At 41.8% G+C, this 21,071-nt stretch overlaps 1 protein-coding gene across 4 annotated transcripts in view; it reads left to right on the top strand.

Moving 5' to 3' along the window:
• Positions 1 to 21,071, top strand: part of SIM1 (SIM bHLH transcription factor 1) — an 87,032-nt gene that overhangs the window by 54,692 nt on the left and 11,269 nt on the right. For 3 of the 4 annotated variants that reach the window (XM_073336856.1, XM_073336858.1, XM_073336857.2), the window contains one exon: positions 2,977 to 9,669. The exons of the other annotated variant lie outside the window; for it this stretch is intronic. In XM_073336856.1, coding sequence (XP_073192957.1) covers positions 2,977 to 3,707 — 731 coding nt within the window. In that variant the 3' untranslated portion in view covers positions 3,708 to 9,669. Of the gene's footprint in view, positions 1 to 2,976; positions 9,670 to 21,071 lie in introns of those variants that run through there. 4 annotated transcript variants of the gene reach the window in all.

Here is a 21,071-nt window from a genome sequence, read left to right as displayed (position 1 = left end):
AAGCAGCGAAGTGCTGGATTTTAAACATTTGAACACATTTAAAAATAATGGAAATTCAAGATGGAGACTCTGAAATTCATCCTAGCAATAATCAGCAATAATTTTCTGTTGCTTGTAGCCGAAAGGTACATAAGTCCATATTCTACCATTACCATCCCACAGAAAGTTATCATGCTATGTCAAAGGATAACATCACTTCCAACACAAGTCCTTACCTTTTGGATAGTGTGCAAAGACACTAATGGTCCTAATAATAGCTCTCAAACAAGAAGGGAACCATATTTATCCCTTCCTCAGGGTCCCATCCAGAGCTAAAGTGATCCTAGATGCTCAGTGTAAGATCTGGATTCCAAATAAGCATAGGGTGATATTCTTGGAGGAGTGGCAAGACAAACTGTAAACACTCATACAGGAAGTCAGTTGTACTACAGTGCCTCTAGTACAGTCATTCATGTTCCTCCTGGGCATGATAGCATTGTGCATAGATACACTACAGTGGACCACAGAGAAACTGAGAACTCTCCAGAATTTTCTTCAGTCCCTTCCATATTCCAAATTATCCCACCCATCAGTGAAAGTGGGAAAAGTGCTTCATAAATCAGACACAGTTATGACAATGCTGCCAGCCTGGAAGAATAGGGCACTTCTTTGAGGGGTCACAGACAATCCAGGGAACATGGCCCTGACAGAAGATGTACAGCATGAGAACTCAGAACTATTTGTTATGGACATAGGCAACTGATTCTCTCCATGAACAATGTGCGTATATTGGCCATGACAGATAGTATATCCACCAAGTCTTTTCTAAACAAGTAAGAACCAGAAAAGGCAAAGGTACTGTCGTCTTGGGCAGAGAAAAACTCTCAGACGTCTTGTGTGACTTCGGGCAAGTTACTTAGGGCTAGATTTTGAGCCACTTACCCTTGAGGATGAACACTTACACAAATAATCCGTTTGGGACAAATTCTGATACCTTCACTCACATTGAAGGCTTTCTCCATAAGCATCCACGTGAAGCCAATGGGCCCATTTGGGAGATAAGGGGCTGCTCAGAATCTGGTCGGTAATTTTGCTAAATTTCAGTTCCCCATCTATAAAATGGGGATATTAATGTTAAGAACTTTGAGATAGGACTATCTTCTCTTTATTCTTTGTACAGTGACCAGCATAATGGAGTCCTAATCCTGACTGGGTCCTCTGGGTGCTGCTGCAGTACAGATAAATAATAATTCCCTATTTCGGAAGTGTATATTAAGGATAAATTAATATTTGTGAGGTGCTTGGATACTATGGTGATGGGCATACAGCTAACTGATGTTGCCTTCAGCAGTGCTCCACAGCACAGTATCCCAGCTATGTGCTGAGAGTGGAGTGTATATAATATTTGCCCACAGTTATTAACTTTATCACCCACGCTAGAGGCACACTGGTGATGACATCCCATTCTTACAGATATGTGGACCTTAATACAAAGAAGAATAGAAAAATTTATCTGTGTTTACCTGAAAATTTTCTTTCTTTGAGTAATAAAGGTCCACAGATCCTGCCCTCCCAACCAGACAATATTGTTTATATAAGCTGAGGCAAAACATAGCATTCAGTAATTTGCAGAAGTCCTCCTTGGGCTCTGCAATGGACATGCATATTAGCAGGTGTTTTACCAGTTCCATTATTATATTGTCTCTGTAGTTGGGTATTATCCTCCGTGGCTATGGAAATTCTTTCAGTTGTTAGGTTCTTCAGGGGTAGGGCTACTCCCCTCCTGCCAGTGATGGATGGGTCTGGTTCCACCCACTCCATTGCATGCTGACTTGAATGCTCCCTGTAGCAGATCTGTGGGCCTTATTACTTGAAGAAAGGGAAACTTCAGGTAAGCACGGTTAAATTTCCTATTCTAAAGGTTTGAGACAACAAATATTCTTGCATTACAAAACTAAGTTCAGCGCTAACTGCTATATCTATGAACACAAAGGCAACTGTTTTGTTGTTTCTCTTTTTTATTGCCAGGCAGCATGTATAATGTGGTATGTAAGACCACACAAAAACCCAGTGTCTGGATTCATAATATACTTTACCGACATCTTAAAGCACAGAAGGGGTTAAAAGGGCAAAGTCTAATAATAATAAGAAGAAGAATAAAAATGTATATAGCCTTTTGTGGGCCTGATTTTCAGATGAGCCTCAATCCACTTTCTGATTTTCTCGATGCAAAGAGGTACTTAGACAGCCAAGTGCTGCCAGCTGTACTTGTCATTCACTGGAGGTGCTAATTACACCCCAAAATTACAGACCATCATTGAAAATCAGGACTTTAGGTTCAAAATCTGATCAAGCAGACTTTCTCCTCAGATCACCCCTCTGAAGAAGTAGCATTACCTGCATATTACAGGTGAGGGTGGTAAATGTACATTGGTCAAATCAAGGCTAGTGGCGTTAGACCCAGGACTAGAACTCAGAAAGTCTGAATTGCAGTTTTGTGCCCAACTGATGTTTTATATCCTTTGCAGAAGAAATATTGCATTAAGAGCTCAAGCACATATATTTGGGTCAATTAGCTCAGTTGGCCTATTTTGAGAACAACACTTATGTGGTAGGAAGAATGGTCTTGAGGTTAAAGCACTTGACTGGGTTTCAGGGACCTGTTTTGAATTCCTGGCTCTTCTCTGGGCTTCTTTTGTGACCTCGGGGAAGCCACTTAACCTTTGCTTCTGTTCCCCATCTGAAAAATGGAGATAATAGTACTTACATTGACTCTTGTCTACTTTTTGTGTCAGGGACTGACTGTCTTTTATACACAATGGGGCACTTATCTCAGTTTGGGTCTCCAGGTGATACTGTAAAGCAAACAATAACCAGAAAGACCAACACAATCCATCATTGCATTAAAAAGAGGACTTTAGATTGTTTACCTTCTTTCTGAGATCCACATACAAAACAAAACTGATGACTTGTTCCCTTTCTTTATCTGTTCTGCAGGGAGAGGACACTGGGATGAGGACAGTGTTGTTAGCTCCCCAGATCCTGGTTCTGCTAGTGAATCAGGAGACCGATACCGTACTGAGCAGTATCAAAGTAGTCCACATGAGCCCAGCAAAATTGAAACGCTAATAAGAGCTACCCAACAAATGATTAAAGAGGAAGAAAACAGGCTTCAGTTACAGAAAACAACCCCTGATCAGCTGGTCTCCATTAATGGAGCAGGGAAAAAGCACTCTATTTGTTTTGCAAACTACCAGCCACAACAGTTGACAGGGGATGTCTGCCGTGTTCCTACAGTTGCCAACACCTCTCCTTGTGAACACGTCCAGCAACGAGATGGAAAGCTTATGAGCCCACATGAAAATGACTATGACAACAGCCCCACAACATTGTCTAGGATAAGCAGCCCAAATTCCGACCGCATTTCTAAATCTAGTTTGATACTAGCTAAAGACTACCTGCATTCAGACATGTCCCCTCATCAAGCCACAGGGGACCATCCAGCAGCTTCTCCAAATTATTACACCTCACACAGGCAGTACTTTGACAAGCATGCTTACACGTTAACTGGATATGCTCTGGAGCATCTATATGACAGTGAAACCATTAGAAACTATTCCTTGGGCTGTAATGGATCACACTTTGATGTGACTTCTCACTTAAGGATGCAGCAAGATCCAGCACAAGGACACAAGGGGACATCTGTTATAATAACCAATGGAAGCTGATGTTTTTTCTAAAATATTTTGTGCTCTAAAAAAATCTTTGAAATATAATTGGAAGATATATAAGTTTTAATGCCCTTGTTGTTACCAGCATTTGATATACCACACTGCACTAGAGAGAATAACCTAAAGTACTGGGGATGAGTGAGTTACTGTAAAAAAAAAAAAAAAAAAAAAAAAAAAAGGAATTGGCATTCAGGGTTATAGTGAATGGAGCTAAAGTCAAAGTTGCTGCCACATTATATAGAAAAGAAGATAGAGGAGGTCTGTGTTGGGAGCACATTGTGGCAGGCCAGCTGAGCAATTCATGCATATTGTGTTGGAGTCAGTTGATGAAAATACTGCCAAGGGCCGACTCTCTGAATTGCATGTGCCCCACAGGTCTTAGTCACCAAAACAGCTATGCATTCTTTACATGCAAAAATGTGGATCATATATCTTTTCAAAATACACATAAAATGGGTACATTAACTGATTTGTTTATTCGTTAAACTCTAGCCATGTTATGTTGCTTAGTGGTGTAAAGTGTCCAGGACTAGCCAAAAGGAAAAGAGAGAGAGAGATCTTCAGAATTATTACTTTCTTGAATAGCCACACGCATACTTACACACTTGCTGGACTTGAACGACATAAATTGAGCAACATAGTTATGACTGGCTACTGGACTGCTTGCTCATGCAATATTTAAAAGAAGGAATCAGAAAGGGAGGATTTCTCAGCCTGGTTTTGAGAATATATGATTGTAATGGGAAGATACTTTGAACTGTGATCACATTCTGAATGAGTGCATGAGATGTCTGGTAAAGTGAAAGGGAAGCAAATTAGTGAAGGGAAAGGGGGGAAAGGAGCTGAAATAGAGAGTGGTCCAAGATGAATTAGTTTAATCTCATATAGTGATGTATACCATGTAACAATAAATATGCTGTGAGTTCCAAGTGGCTGAGCTAATCAGGCGTGAGTTAGAACCATAGGAGGAATTGCATAAAATTACTGGAAATTTGGCTGTAAGGACTATAAAACACAACTATATTAATGGAATCATATAAGAGACAAAGACAGATAAAGTGAAGACTGCAGGGTGACTGTGATAAATTCAGAGAAAATCTTTGGGCTCATTGAGAAAGTGAAGGAGATTGTAAGGACTCAAAGTTGGAAGAGGTAACCTGTTGACTGAAGTGATGGGTGTGATTTTGAAAAAAAGCATACATTCTTGTCTTGTTCACAAAGGAAAATAGGGAAGAGATGTCAGAAACAGTCATATAGTAACCAGGGGAAGAGAGAAAAGATACTACAGGAAAAATCAGGGTCTTGAGAGAATATGGGGAATAAGAAACCCCAGTGTCTGATGACTGACTACAGCATCTGGGCCTGCATGGACCTGCCCTAGATTAAGAGATGTGTCAAATGAGGTAAGTAAATATATTTTAAAAACTTCATGATCAGGGAGATACTGTTGGGCTGGAGATGAGCTAATATAACACCTGCACTTAAAAGGGCAGCTAGGGAAGATCATAGTAACAGTCATTGGCACAATCCTTCTTCAAATGATTTCAGTGGGAGCTGGACCAGGCCCCTCCTGATTATACCAACCTAGAGTATGGCCAGGGGGAGGGGGGATGTTATAAAAATGAGATGAGCACTGCAGAATGGCTTAATTTGTAATGTAAAGGAGATAGATGTACGGAAGTTTACTTTCAATGGTCATAAAACACAGTCCACCAAGTAGAAAGTTGCTCGGAGAGTTTGGATAGATTACAAAAGTATCAATCTCCAAAGCAGGGCTAATCAGTAGCAAAATAATAATAATCTGGGTCACCAAGTAGAGATTTACTTGAAAACTAAAAAAAATCACATAGCCAATTTGGAATACTGATGTATACAGTTCTGATCACTTTGAGGCAGATTGTGATACTCTTACATCACAAGCAATCCCATTTGACTTCAGTGTGATCATTCATAGTGAAAGATACTGTGCTCTTCCAGAAGAGAAAGATGTTACAATTTGGCCTTTATTATCTAAAGCTCATAATAGAAAAGGTAGAGCAGAACACAAAGCGGAAAGATAAAGAGAATGAAAGAGATCTAATAAGTATTTAAATAAACTGGGTTATCTTTGGAAAAGGAAAGATTTAGAGGGAATGTCACTGATGTGCGCAAAGTTCTGCATAGAAGAGAGGTGAGATAACAGTATAAGGTTATTTGAATTAGTAGCAGATATAAGAGCCAAAGGGCATTAAATGTTAGCCAAGGAAAAATGAGAACAAAACAAATTTGGAGAGAATTATATTAAATGAAACCTAATAAGTTGAATGAACTATAAAGGTCATAAACAGAAGCAGCTAGTATAAATAATTTTTAAAAAAGATAAAAAACAAGGCAAATATTTAATGCTGTTGGGGAAAATGCTAACAACTGCTAACTGAAAGGGGTGGATGGACCAAAATGGATTTCGTTCAGCCCAACGATTTTATATATTCCTAAAAAGTTAGGAATGAGAGGGTATTTTTGATAAGTCTAGTTCTGGGTACATCTTTATTTAGTTTACACCTATGAATAGTCTTAACTTTTTATTTGGAGACTCATTGTACAGTATTAAAGTGTGACTTGCTGAGTAAAACAGAATAGAAATACATGCTATCATATGTCCCTTGGCATACTGCAGTACATTACAAAGGTGACTCTAAGTAAATATGAATATTATACTAGATTACAGTATGAAAGGCACCTTCATAAATGACTGTACTTCTAACAGTTTGTTTATATATATTCTTCATTTTAAAAAAAGCAAGTAAGCTATGCAATAAAGATTCTCTGTTACTATTTACTGTGATCCCATATAGAATAAAAGTTTCCAAACAACTATTGTTAAACTAAATTTCTCCTATGCTGAGATTTTCCATAGTTTCATTTCACTAAAATGGCAAATGCAGGAAGGTGCAATGTAATAAATATAATATTTAAAATATCAATACAGTGATCTGGTGCCCTTCACCTGCAGCCATGTTGTAAGACAAGTAAGACGAACACTTGCTCATTCCCCATGCAAGATGGAAGCAACTATTGCTCCTCCTTAGTGTATCATTGTCATTGACTGGAGGCACTTGCCTGTTACGGGCTATCTGGTTGGCCATTCTGCTCCCTTAAAGGGCCAGCTTGGAGGGAACAATTTTCTCTTTACTTCAAAGCTGGCAAGGAGCTTTTAATGTGATTTTGAAAAAGTATTACAAATTAATTGTAAGTATAATTATTATGTAAGCATAGGGACCTGCAGCACACTATATCCTGCTTGATACTAAATGAAAGTCAGTTTGCAACCTTAACTGTAGCATTCATTACTGCAAGTGGTATAACATGTACTTTCCTGTAGGGCACAAAGCTTACACTTGTTCATGACATCAGTGCTTATTGTATGACATACTTTAATGAACTTCATATTTAGTTCAACTCCCCCTTCACCTCAGTGATAAAATGTAAAAATCCTCAACATCCTTCAAGGAATGTATGTTTAAAAAAAATAGATGAGCAATTTTGGAAAATTTGAAAATACAAGATACAGTACTTGCTTTGATATTTTTCAAATGTATCATATTAGGTCATTGGTATCACTTTATATCTGAGACATTTTAGGGTATATTTCAGTTCCACAAGTGCATCTAATGCTATACTGATTGCACTGTAGTATGCTAGCATTTTATATCATAATAGCATTATGTCAACAAACATAACACCAAGTGAATATGCTAATAAAACTGCAAACTGCTTATGACCCTTATCAAAAGCTTGTTGAATCCAATGGGAGTCTTTTCATTGAATTCAGTGGGCTGTGGATTAGGCCTTCTCTGTCTTTATTTGATGTTAAGAAAAGAATGGAACTGTCTCTCATTTATATACAGTTGCACTCAGTGGGCATAGTGTACAAGTTTAAGGCCACAAGCTTATACAAATTCTTAACTTAGAGTAAGAAACCTTACTCCTCAAGCAGTCCTATTGATTTCAATGGATATATTTGTGGAGTAAGGTGCTAGTCTAGCAGAATCTGGCTCCTTGTGATTTGGCTCTAGTTTTTTTGTGCACCTGGAAGATGTAACTATGAAAACTGCAAAGGGAAATGCCCCCCAAATGGCATGTACTACTAATGCAAATTGTTTTTTCTATACATGCTTTGAATACGTTTAGAAAAATGTGGGCAGCGGTGAACATTGGCGGGTGCCAAAGCCCAAGGACATTTTGCGGTTGGCTACTTCTGGGGAGTAGCTAACTTATTTTTTTGATGATGTTCCCACAAGTATTACCACTCAGTGTAGTACATTTAAAATCCTATTTATCCAACACTATTTACTCCACAAAGCCCTCCTCTTATCTGAAGTTCAGTTGTATCTCTCCTGGCATGAAGCACTTATTCAATAATTTTCAGGATTACCTGAACCACCATTTATCCGAAAGGTATTGAGAAGCCCCCAAAATGTTCAGGAAATGGCCTTGTGTGGTATTTCTGCCAAAGGCATGGATGCACTGGAAAAGCTGACTGTCTGCTGCAGAAACACCAACTTTTAATTGTAGCGCCAAAGTCCAACTAACTCCTGGCTCTCAGAATGTGGCTTCAGACCTTCCACGTGAAAGTTCCCTTTGGCTTCAATTGGGGTTCCTGTTCACCAAACAATTCTAGGATCAGACCCAGTTGTGGGTATTTTGGAGGCAGTTATGGTTATTGTCTGGTAGCAAAAGTATTTCAATTCAGGTTTATCCATGGAATTCTCTTAAATGTACACATAGCAGCATAGGGTTGTGTCCTGTTCCTATTGAAGGAAATGGAAGTTTTGCTATTGACTTCGGTAAGAACAGGGTTGAGGAATTTATTTCCACACATATCCGCAAGCTGGTTAGCCCCAAAGTAATCCAGACTGTGCTATTCAGGTAACTAGAACATCTATTTTATATATTGTTTTATTAAAAATGGCTATTAAGTAATCTGAGTGTCTGCACTTAAAAATAACCCCAACAGTGCTGTACTATTACTCTGGTACCATATACATCATTCAGTTTGTTGTGAATAAGGCACCCGGAGCTCATGGGTTAGCAAAATATTTTTACTGCTCAATGCTCCAAAGGGAATTATTATTTTGAACAAGGAAAATTAAGTAGAATTTTCTGCAGAATGATGAGTGACAGTGCAGCTCCCTTTCCCCAAAAGCATCCTTGGAGTGTCTGACAGTGAAAAATTACATGCGAGGAAATTTAACTATGGTGTTCAGTGCATTCACACAATGGTTGTGTGGATAAATCTTGGCTCCAACTGGTAAGAATGCACCCCTTTCTGAAAGAAGGTTAATTTATGGCTCCTGCCATGAGACTATACTTGAAAGGAAAGATCAAACATATAGGCATTATAGGAAGAAACAAAGGTTTTTTGGCTGGTTGTATCCACTACTTAACCTCTCCTTTCAAATGGTAAACATAGGATTCTAGGGTTTAAAATTCAATTTTTTAACATTTTTATTTATTGAAATTTTGACTGCATGTGATTTTGCTCTTAGACTCTAAAAAAGTAGGAAGTTTGGAAACACACAAAATAATCTCATTAACACATAAAACAGTACAGCAGTCCCATTTCTAAATAAACAAAGTCAATGGGGAAAAGTTCTTTTAAAGCACTGTAATTTTTTCCCCTATGGTAAGTATTTCAGCACATAAAACTAGAAAAAGGCACTTCAGAAATAATGACATGTTCATATTTGTTTTGACCAGCATATTTAAAAAAACCAAACAAACCCCAGCTCTCCAAACCCAATGGATTATATTTATGAAAAAAGACAAAGATTGCCAACATTTCAAATGCCATGCCTTGCAATGTATAGGTTCTAGTGACATTGTAGCATAACATCTGTAATTTGAAGTTTTCCTTTGGAATGTAATGTAGGAAACACAATTTAGCTATGTTAACAATATCTTGCAAAGTGTTCCCATTTATAATTATTTATATTGTAAATAGCTTTCTGAAGTAAATTTGAAGTTAATGTGCATAAGATGTATTTATTATGTGAAGATTTTTTTGGTTTAAAATATAGTTACCAATATGCAGTTTTTGTCTGGTTTCATGAGTTTTTAAGCAAAGGACAATCCTTTACATGGAAACATTTTCAAGAACGAATTTTAATCAGCTTATGAATACCTAAGAATTTAAAGGATGTACAGGAGAAATTACTTAATTGGATTCCATTGGCTTTATATTTGAACAAAGTTTATTGAAATGGTACATAGCACTGTTGGCACGTGCCTTTGAAATTCATTGAATCTAAATGAAGCATAGTTACATTTATTCTTCATTTATAATTTGCAGTTTATAATCCACTTAAAATACCAAAACCAAGGACCACTGGATGCTAGGATATGGTGAGGCTGAGACATATCAGTAACTCGCCAGTTATTAGCAATATTATACACACTGTTTAGCATTTGTATTATGGCTGCTGTACTGAAGTTCCATCCACTGCCAATGCCCAATTCGTGGTATGATTGGGTCTTCCCCTCTCCCTGGAAGCTTTGGTGGCTGCAGTCCACCTGTCTCACCTTACCTGGAGTCCCTACAGTGCGTTGACTGCAGGCTGCAAAGGGAAAGCACTATTGCAAACCTTTGTGGGGGTAATTAAGATTAGTTGCACAGTATCTAGGGACACATGCTTCCTGCAGCTACAATCTCCACATGCTACCTCTGCTTCTTCAAGCCCAGCAATGGTTGTTCTGGAGAACGGCGGTTCTGCAGAAAAGGACCTGGGGATTACAGTGAATGAGAAGCTGGATATGAGTCAGCAGTGTCCCCTTGTCGCCAGGAAGGCTAACAGCATACTGGACTGCATTAATAGGAGCATTGCCAGAAGATTGAGGGAAGTGATTATTCCCCTCTATTTGGCACTGGTGAGGCCACATCTGGAGTATAGTGTCCAGTTTGGGACCCCCACTACAGAAAGGATGTGGACAAATTGGAGAGAGTCCAGCGGAAGGCAATGAAAATGATTGGGGGCTGGGGAACATGACTTACAAGGAGATGCTGAGGGAACTGGGTTTATTCAGTCTACAGAAGAGAAGAATGAGGGGGGATTTGATGTCAGCCTTCAACTACCTGAAGGGGGGTTCCAAAGAGGATGGAGCTAGGCTGTTCAAGGTGGTGGCAGATGACAGAACAAGGAGCAATGATCTTCAAGTTGCACTGGGGGAGGTCTAGGTTGGATATTAGGAAAAACTATTTCTCCTAGGAGGGTGGTGAAGCACTGGAATTGGTTACCTAGGGAGGTGGTGCAATCTCCATCTGTAGAGGTTTTTAAGGCCCAGCTTGACAAAGCCCTGGATGGGATGATTTAGTTGGGGTTGATCCTGCTTTGAGCAGGGGGTTGGACTAGATGACCTCCTGAGGTCTCTTCCAACCCTAATCTTCTATGATTCAATGATTCTATAATGGTTTATTTGCTGGGTATCAAGTAGGAGGAAGAAGGATTCTGAGCCAGAAGGTTGGAGTGGAAGGATAAAGAACCTGAGGGTGGGGAAGAGGGGTTTCTGAGCATGAGATGGGAGGAGTTGTGAGTTTGGGGAGGGTGGGAAGAGGAAGGTGTCCTGAAGTATGGTGCTGTGGGGGGACTTAAGAGCTGGGGAGAAGGGTTCTGAACTATGATAAAGTTGGGAAGGAAAGGTGGATATTCTAAGGTAAGGTATGAGGGAGGAGCTAAATGTTGGGTGTGGTTGGCTGAGGTGTTTTGAGCAGTGAGTGTTGTGTTGGAGGTAGTCTAGAAGATTTAAGGGACTGTGTAGCTGGGAGGAGGTGATGGGTTGAGTGTGGGTGAATGGTGGTATGTGTGGCTGAAGGGATGTGGGTGAGTGGAAGCTGGTAGGATAGGAGCTACCTTGGAGTGGGTGAGAGAGAAGTTAGATGCTGGAATTGGAAGAAAACTGACAGTCATAGAGAGTGGACACTGTTTCATCCACTCCTGTTCTTACTGTAAAATGTCACAACTTTTCAGTGTGGAAAGAGGGGTGGGGAGTTAAGGAGCTGGGGAAAGAAGGAGGGCTCTTTTCCTCCATTGTCCCCATTAGCTTCTCTCATCCCTCACCAAAATCCTTTTCCAGGACACCTCTCCCTGGTCCCCCAATTTTTTAATGTTGAAAATCTGCTTGCATTAGAAAAGTAGGAGACATGAGAGTGAGGGCTGCTGGTAAGGAGGAAGTGGGGCTTTTAGTTCCTGTAGCCCCATTAGTTATTTTGGGCACTTTTTTTTTAGGTTACTACATTATGAGACAGTCAAATAACAAAAGTTGTGAGAACTCTGTGACCTTTTACTGCCATATTCTTACCTCTGGCTGTGAATTGAGGGGGTACTTTAAAGCTGCAAAATCATCTCAGCAAAGTGGCTCGAGCAGTTACAACTGTCCTGTTAAAACCTAAATATTGATTTATTTTAATAGGAGAGCAACTAATTTTCTGTGGTTTGTCCCTTTAATGTGGCTTTTCCAATCACTGGCAGCACCCTCAAGCCTGCAAATGCCCCTACCTTTTTGTGTGGCCCATGCAAAGATCTGTCACAACTGCAGTCCCTATGGTTTGTGGAGCACAAGGACTACTTTGTTAGCATGGTATGGGGGTCAAAGAGCACCCCAAAGGGAGCAGAGGCAGGTGGAGAAGTGGGGCTCTGCACAACAGCCAATGGAATAGACCAACTACAGTGGCACCATCCTAAAGACTATACCAGACCTTATACAACTCACCATTTGGTATTGAGACTCAGTACCACCTGCTACTTGGACCAGCTGGTATTTGCCACAGTTTGGCTCTCTGAAATCTAAAAAAATGTAGCTGGTTCTACATGCAAAGAGAGGAAACAACCTTAAGTGTAAACTTTCCACAAACAACCCTTAGTTCTCTTTGTAGATGTTCATTTTTTTTAAACAGTAAGTGTTGGGTTTTCTGATGTGCTCATCATTGCCCAAACTCTGCTCCCATTGAAGTCCATGGTAAAACTCCCAAAGTATGTCTATATGGAACACTAAGCCCTGGCTGTGACTCGACTCCCAAGCTCCCACTTCCCTCCACACAGAAATCAGTCTGACTTGGGCCTGGAACTCCTCTGGACTTGGTCCACTGGATCCTGTTAGGGGAGTGGGTTGGAGTATGAGTCCCACAGTGATGTGGGTCAAAGTCCAGACATTTTTGCAGTGTGGATGCAGCACAAGTCTGGGTCACCAGAATCCGGTCTGGAGTGTCTGTCAACGCTTGCATTGAACTGGCATCAGGGCAAGCACTGGAACCAGAGTCAGAGCTGAAGCTTGATCAGTTTCTGCCACCCTGTTTGTTGTTAATATGTGGATGGGAGAGATTTCCAGCTTGTGGCCCTATTAAGTTATGAACACAAGCCATAGGGTTTGGTGTGCTTCTATTCAGGCTGGAGCCCACACCATTTCCCTCACGTTCCACCCGACACCATGGGATTTAAAATGGACACTGTGAAATGAGGAAAACAGTTAAACAAGCAGTTCTGAATTTTTTTACTAGTTAATGGCTGTTTGTTATAAGTAGGTGGTGTAACTCCTCAATAAGTATAACTCCTCAATTAACAGCCTCGCATTCCCCTCCTATCTAATACAGCACACTTTATAAATCACCAATGCCTGCACTGTCCCAGGCAGCCAATAAACCAGTCCCCAAGATCTGCAGGTTATGAGTCCAAACAAAAATGAAGTGTGTATTTGGTCCCTAGGTGGCTTAAATATATGAGTCCAAATTACAGTGGAAGTTGGCTGTCTGGCTGTGTTAGCAGTCACTAGATTGTCAGTTGGGTCTATGCCTGAACACAGGGTGCTAGTAAGGAGGCTGTACTGTGTCTCCATGCTAAATCAGTATCTTTTTGATTTTACCATAAATTTTCACCCTTGCTGCCTGGTGATGAAAGAAACTTCTCACAAAGTAGGAACTCCAAGAGCAGGGAATACTTATTAGGGCCAGTTCTGTAACTCATGAGCCTCCTCCGTTCTGCGATATGCTGGTCGTCAGTCACTAGTTACCTAAATATCTCCTTAGCATAGACCAATAGTGGTTCTCTGATGATTCCACTTGGGGACATCCAGAAGGTCAATGTTCTCCAGAGCTTGCCCAGCCTGAAAGGATTAAAAAGCCATAGTCAGTGATTAAATCCTTTGTAAGTCCATCCCCCCGCTCCCCTTCCACTCCACTCCAGAAAAAAAATAAATAAAGGGGAAGGAGAAATCATTTCAATTGAATTTTGTATGTATATCTTACCACAGTGTGTGATGGCTTTCAGTGCTGCTCCAAAAGACATCTGAAGTGGTTGATGTTTTTTTGTGTGAATAAAATAAAGCCCTTGGATAAAAAATATCATATTTTGACTGTGAATTAAACCAGCCCCTTTGATAGAGTGGAAAATGTAGTTTTGTCTCAAGGTGAGACAATAATGGGCTCCTTCATTTTCCTTTCAAGGCCTTTCCACCTCCACAGGGCAAACACACAGCACCAGGAGTCTGGGGGAGCAGACTCACTTAGTGCAGACAAGGAGAGAAAGAGTCCAAGATGAGTTGATGGGAGAGATTGTAGATAAAACAAATCAGCAGATTGAGTTGCAGAAGGAGCAGATTGAGTATCAGAAGGCAAAAGATGCAAGAAGGGTGGAAAGAGAGAGAGAGATGCTGCCTAGCGCAAGCAGAGATTGGCGGAGAGATTCATGGAGCATGACTACAGATTGAGGGAGGACAACATTGTACAGCAGAAGGAGCTATTTGAGCAATTACTTGAGCTTATGGCTACCAGACTGCAGGCTCCACAGCCAACTTCAGCTCCTGCCCCATGCCCTGAGTCCCTTCCACACTCTTGTGTCCTGCAGACTATGCAGTCTTTGGACAATTCAGGGATTGTCTGGATTGTGTCAGAGGCAATGAATAGTAGCACATAGAATGGAGAAATGTACCCTAAACATTCATCCACTCTAGTTCAGTCATGGCCCACACTTGTAAAATGTACCAGAAACTCCAAGGAGAACAGAAAGACTGAGGACACTGAGAAATAGTTGTCCATGTCATTTGGCAACATGCACCTTTCATTGTTTTGGCACTGAGTTTGGTTATTGTGTTGTACATTTTGATTGCAGCTGGTCAGCCTTTCTGATTCTCAGACTGGTATGTAAATACAAATGTAAAATAAAGCATTGAATTTGCTAACAAAACTCCAATAGCTAGTTTTATTAATAATAAATGTTAAAGTAATGTTAAATGTTAATAAATGTTAAAGGTGGCACAAACTTTAATGCCATCCCCTACCTATGCTCAATAAATTTCATAATAAAAATGTAATAATTGTCATCACAGTAAATCATAAAGTGTGAGTTGAAGTACATGGCCAGTATTTACAAAATTAATAATATGTAGCACCAACATATTTTAAAAAATCCCACAGCCACCTCCAACGCATAAACAGCACAACTTCAAATACCATTTTATTCCCCCTCATCCATAGGAGCATGCAAACCCCCTATGTGGGAGCACAAAGCATCCCTGATTTCCATAGTGTTTGTGAGTCCGGCATCAGTCATGACAGGCACACTGTTTGGTTGCACTGTTGAGTATAGTCCCCTATTTATGACAACGCCATTTGCTGGGAATGTTCCAGCTACTCCACAAAGGTAAAGTCCCAATCTCCAGAATATCCTGGCATCATGAATCCTGCTAGTGCATCCAGTGTCCATGAATCTGCCCCTGTGGATGACCAGGGTCTGCGTAATGATGGAGTAGTACCCTTTGAGGTATATGTACTCATGTACTTCTGGTGGTGGGCAAAAAATAGGCACATGAATCCCATCATTGTCCCCAGCAGTTTGGAAAGCCCATTTTCTCAAAACCAGCAAATTCTTTCAGGAACATTTGTAATGCCCACCAGCTTTGGGTATAGGGTGGCCAGGTGTCTGGTTTTCAATCAGAATGCCCAGTCAAAAAGGGACCCTGATGGCTCTGGTCAACACTGCTGACTGGGCTGTTAAAAGTCCGGTCAGCAGTGCAGCGGGGGCTCAGGACTAAGGCAGACTCCCTACCTGTCCTGGCTCTGCACTGCCCCCGGAAGCGGCTGCCAGGTCCTTGCGGCTCCTAGGCCCTGGGGTGGCCAAGGACTGGGAGGCTCCACACCCTGCCCCCATCCGTAGAGCCAGCTCTGCAGCTCCCATTGGCTGGGAACCATGACCAATGGGAGCTGTGGGGGGTGGCGCCTGCAGGTGCGAAGGCAGCCCATACCGTGCAGAGCTGGCTGCCTATGTGCCTAGAGGCCGCAGGGCCCAGGTGGCCACTTCCTCAGAGCCTCAGTAAGCACCACTGGGACCCCACACCCCCTCCTGCACCCCAGCCCAAAGTCCCTTCCTGCACCCCAAACCTCTCATCCTACCCTCCCCATCCTAGAGCCCACAGCCCCAGCCAGAGCCCTCACCCCCGCCTCAAAACCTCCTGCCCCAGCTAGCAGCCCCCTCCTGTGCCCCAAACCTCTCATCCCCAGCCCCACCCCCAGCTGGAGCCCTCACCTCCCTGCACCTCAACTCCCTGGCCCAACCCGGAGCCCCCTCCTGCACCCCAAACCCCTCATCCCCGGCCCCACCCTCAGCCTGAGTCCTCACCCTCCCTCATCGCAACCTCCTGCCTCAGGCCACAGTTCCCTCCCGTACACAAAGCCCTCATCCCCAGCCCCACCCCAGAGCCTGTACCCCCATCCCCAGCCTGGTGAAAGTGAGTGAGAGTGGGGGGGGCATGGAGTGAATGGGGGCGGGGCCTCAGTGATGGAGCGGGGCATGGTGAAGGGGTGGGGGCAGGGCAAGAGTGTTCAGTTTCTTTGTGATTAGAAAGTTGGCAACCCTATTTGGGTACATCACAGTCCTGAGTGCCTCATAAACCTCTGCACAACCCCCCACAGTTGATTTGCCAACTCCAAACTGGTTAGTTACAGACCTGTAGCAGTTTAAGGTAGTCAGCTGCCAGATAGCTATATTGACTTGCTTCTGGCCCAGCATGGCCTCCCTCATGTGGATTTCATGGCATTAGAGGCATGTGGGTTAGGGCAAGTTGACCACAAACCTCTAGGAATGTCTGCTTCTTTATGCGAAAGTTCTGGACCAACTGCTGGTCAGTACAGTTCCTCATGATTACATGAGCCCACCAGTCTTTATTTGTGGCCCTGCTCCAGAAGCACAGATCTAGTAGGGAGAATATGCAGCTAAGATAACAATCATGAGCAGTTGGATCGCAGTTGGCAAGGCAGCATTCCACGCTGAAAGTTTCCTGTGGCAGGTCAAAACCAGCCACTGAAATGTCCACCAGTGTCTTGCAGATGCTTTGACTGATTCCAGAACTAGGACTGACAACATGAGATGGAGAAGTTTTTCCACCCGGTAGGGATTCGTGTTGATGGCTCTAGCTGCTGGGAGTGTGTGGACACAAAATGGCTTGGCTGGATGTGTCGGTGAGTTAAAAACCACTTGAAACACTTCCGGTTGACTCCTGAGGAATAGACAGACAAGGTCTCACACAACCCACCATGAACCAAGCCCTAAATCAGCTAGAGGCGGCAAGGGCTCTAGGAATTCTGAGATATGATGGTATATGCCTACAGAAGCTGAAGTTCTGCCTTGGGGCTGCATAGTGCAGTATGGACACACCCACATGGTTGTTAAACCTTGGTTTCCAGTGCAGCTCACGCCTGGGCTTGGAAACACAGATTCTGCAGGGGCGGGAGGGGGGTCACACAGATACAGGCTTACTATGCTGTGTAGACAAAACCCAGTGGCTTCAATGAGAGCAGAGTTAGGTCAACATTGAGTGCTTCTGAAAAAAAATCCCACTATAGGTATTTTAGAAATATTACAACACGCAGGGGCAACTCTGCAGCATCCAGCCTGCTTGCTGGTGCATCTGTGGTAAGAGCCACATTTTACTTTCTTAATCATTTTTAGATGGTCTGAAAGGTGGTATAGAACTTCTGTAAGTTACATGATACCTACCATTAGACAGTGGTGCTATTCTATGGTAACCAGGGCTTGTAACTCAGGGAATGAGTATATCATAGCACTATTATCCAGTGTTCTCATGTAATTCCCAGAAGCACCATGTCACCTGTTTCTAGGAATCTGGCAGCAATAAAAGGTGGCTCCTATTAGCAGATATACCTGCTGATTGGTTGGATCCCAAATGAGGGAATGCTGTAGGCAGCTGAGTGCTTGAAGGATGTCAGCACTTGCTGCTCAGTATTTCTAGGGCCTTATTTTTTAGAAAAGTCTTCCCATTTTGTACTCATCATTTTGCTGATACAAATAATAAGTACGAAAGAGGAAGTGAAAAAAATATGGATGCAACAGGAACAATTTTCAGATCCAAACAGGTAGACAACACTTGCATCCACATTTATTTGTGACCATAGTGAAATTGTAGGTGCAAAAGGGAAAGCTAGGTTAAGGCTCCTTTTAAAATCAGGTATATAAGTTCAAATGGCCCCTCAAAATTTAGGGCTAGAGGCTCAGGTCACTACATGCACTTGCAAGTGGGGCAGGCAGAGGTAGCCTTCTGCCACCTCTCCCTCTCTCTGATCCTGGCAGCAGCAAAGGACCAGTTTGTCCCTGGCACAAATTAGAGCAACCTTGAGGCTGCTCTAATTTTACTAGCTATAATGGCCCCTCAGGTGTCCTTCAGCTGTAGGGTTACCAGATAGTAAGTGTAAAAAATTGGGATGGTGGAGGGTGGGGGGGTAATAGGTGCCAATATAAGGAAAAGCCCCCAAAATTGGGACTGTCCCTATAAAATAAGGACATCTGGTCACCCTATTCAGCTGGTTCTGTGTCAGTGAAATGCCATGTGTTCCAGGCATGCCTTTTCTTGCCCTAGTATGTCCCCTCTGACTGCAGGGAGGCCAAGAATGGGAGGCTTAAAGTAGTGCAAAGGGGATGAAATAAAGGTCAGGATCCAGCCCTTATTTTTTAAAAATAATAATGTGACTTTTTAATTTAAATATTGTCTGTTTGTAAGGACAGAACAATTTACATTGCATTCATGCATCTTTAAACCTATTAGCCTCACTACCCAAAAAAGGGTGGGCAGGAGCAGGAAGAGTATGAATCCATGCTCCCTTCACCTCCAACATTGGCCAGCAGAACAGACTGATTGAAGCAGGTAGTGCACACTGCACCCTCTTGACGGGTGTAGTAAAGGGTGCATGCTCCCTGTGGGGCAGTGCTTTGAAGCCACAATCAATCCCTAACTAGATTTAATTAATTAATATAAATATAACAAGTATTGCACCCATACCAAAGGAAAATATCCTAATCCCATTTCCAGATACTAGATATGTTGTCAATTATTTTACAAAAATAATCTAGCACCTTGACACTATGGTGATGAGTCTAGCTGGGATAACTGCAATTGTTTTTAGTAGCAGATGTTTAACACAAATTTTTAAAGTGTTCTTTCTCCATGGAGCTTTTACCTTCAATGTCATCAGATGTGGGTGAAAAAGAGTATTAATGCATACAACTACCTGAGTTAAGGGCATAATCATGTATTTAGCTGTCTGATTTCTGTCATTTTTACCCACAAAATCAGAGGTATTTTTCAGTGTACCCCTTTCTGTCTAATCTGCCAATACAATTGAAAAGTATTAGAGTGATTACTGTATCCTCCCCAATATGAAAATGTCCTTCACTCAAGAGAAAATGCCCGCAGTTTAGTCAAGTTGGTTATCAGACAAACTGCTCATAGAAAACAGCTGATTCTTATTTTTCTAGCTGAACTGAAGCTTTGGCTTCCTGTGATCAATCTTCCTGGTCGCAGCAGTAAATATGCTAAACTGCAGGTGCCAGCAAGTTTTGAGACTGCCTGAGCGCAAATATGGCACGACGGTTTTGCTTTGTTTTGTGTGTCATCAAAATAGCCAACCTTGGCCTTGGCCTTTTTATAACTGTGCTTTAGAACTTAATATGTGTGGTATTTACTGATAGAATTAGATCTCATGTGGGAGAGATGCAAAACAGCCAATGGTTTAGGAGCATAGTAAATAATCTGAGCTTTGTTCAGTTTTTGCTGTAGGTCAGACTTTCTACATGGAGTAATTCCATCTGGCAACCTGATTTGATCTTATTGAAAGGAAACCTTAAAATGATTCTTAGCAAAATCCATCCAGGCATCAGGAAACCATTCTGTTTCCAGTGAGGATTCTCTGGTAACTTTCTTTAATTTAGTTATTAAAGCAACCTGCAAACAAAACACCACTTAAAACTTTTTTATAGGGTTCACTTAGGAATGTAAAAAGAAAGCTCTAACTCATGTCAAGGGCTGTAGACCCCAAGAAGTGTGCAGGTGGTTTAAGCTACCTTTGCTGCCAAGCTGCACTTTCTGTGCTGTAATTTCTGAAGGGTGTAGCAGAAAGTCTAGCCCAGTGTGTTTTAGAGACATGAATGTGTTTGGTGGGTGTGGCTTCTTAATCCCGATCTTTACCCTTCTCTTGAGCACCCACACAGAGCTGGGCACAGTATGGCCTCTAATGTGCTCATTAAGGGAATGCTGCCAAAGGAGTGCTATAGCTTCACTAATGTTTAGTTAATTGGACCAGTTAAAGAGTTTACAGAATTTTGCTTGGTTTGAAAGTCCACTTTAGTGTACCCCTCTGCCTTTAAAGGTCGGGGTGAAATCCTGGCCTTACTAAAGTCAATGGCAAAACTTACCTTGGCTTCAGTGGAGCCAGGCTTTCACACACGACGAGTAAAGTTTTGGGAAGTAGTCTCCTGAGACAGTGTACTCCAAAATAGAACAGAACAAACCAAAGTCTGAATAAATGGCGAGAGATCTACTCAGGCTCCAAACAAACAGAATTAAAAAAAATGTGTGGAAGAAGAAATAAACACATACCCAACCCTACTCCCCCCCCATGTCATTTAGCTGAATGGTTTCAAATATGAATAAAAAGCCCGTGATAAAACTTTGGATAGACAGTAGCTATCCAAATTCTGACAGGGCTATTTTTGAAATGAGGCTCTAAGGAAAAAGCTGCTGATTAAAATCAATACAGCAAGACCTGGAATTTGAAAAGACCATTTCTAAGACCTGAAAGGGTCACTGAACAGAAGTGTCAGTTGATGGTATTCAGACCATGCAATTGCCTTCACCAAGGTGCTTCACTGTTTGCTTAAGTGACTTGTTGTATTTGATGGCTGAGCATACATTTAACAATTCTACCTGAGATTATACAGAGGGGGATGGGTAGGCTTAAAAAGCCTTCTGTAGTTTAAGGGTATATAATGCTGTGAACTGCAGAGCCCCTCAGCACCTCACAGGCTTTAGCCCTTATTAATGAATAAA

Source organism: Lepidochelys kempii, chromosome 3, assembly GCF_965140285.1.
Source record: "Lepidochelys kempii isolate rLepKem1 chromosome 3, rLepKem1.hap1, whole genome shotgun sequence".
NCBI classification, from domain to species: Eukaryota; Metazoa; Chordata; order Testudines; family Cheloniidae; genus Lepidochelys; species Lepidochelys kempii.
This window is presented reverse-complemented; position numbering and strand designations above follow the sequence as displayed.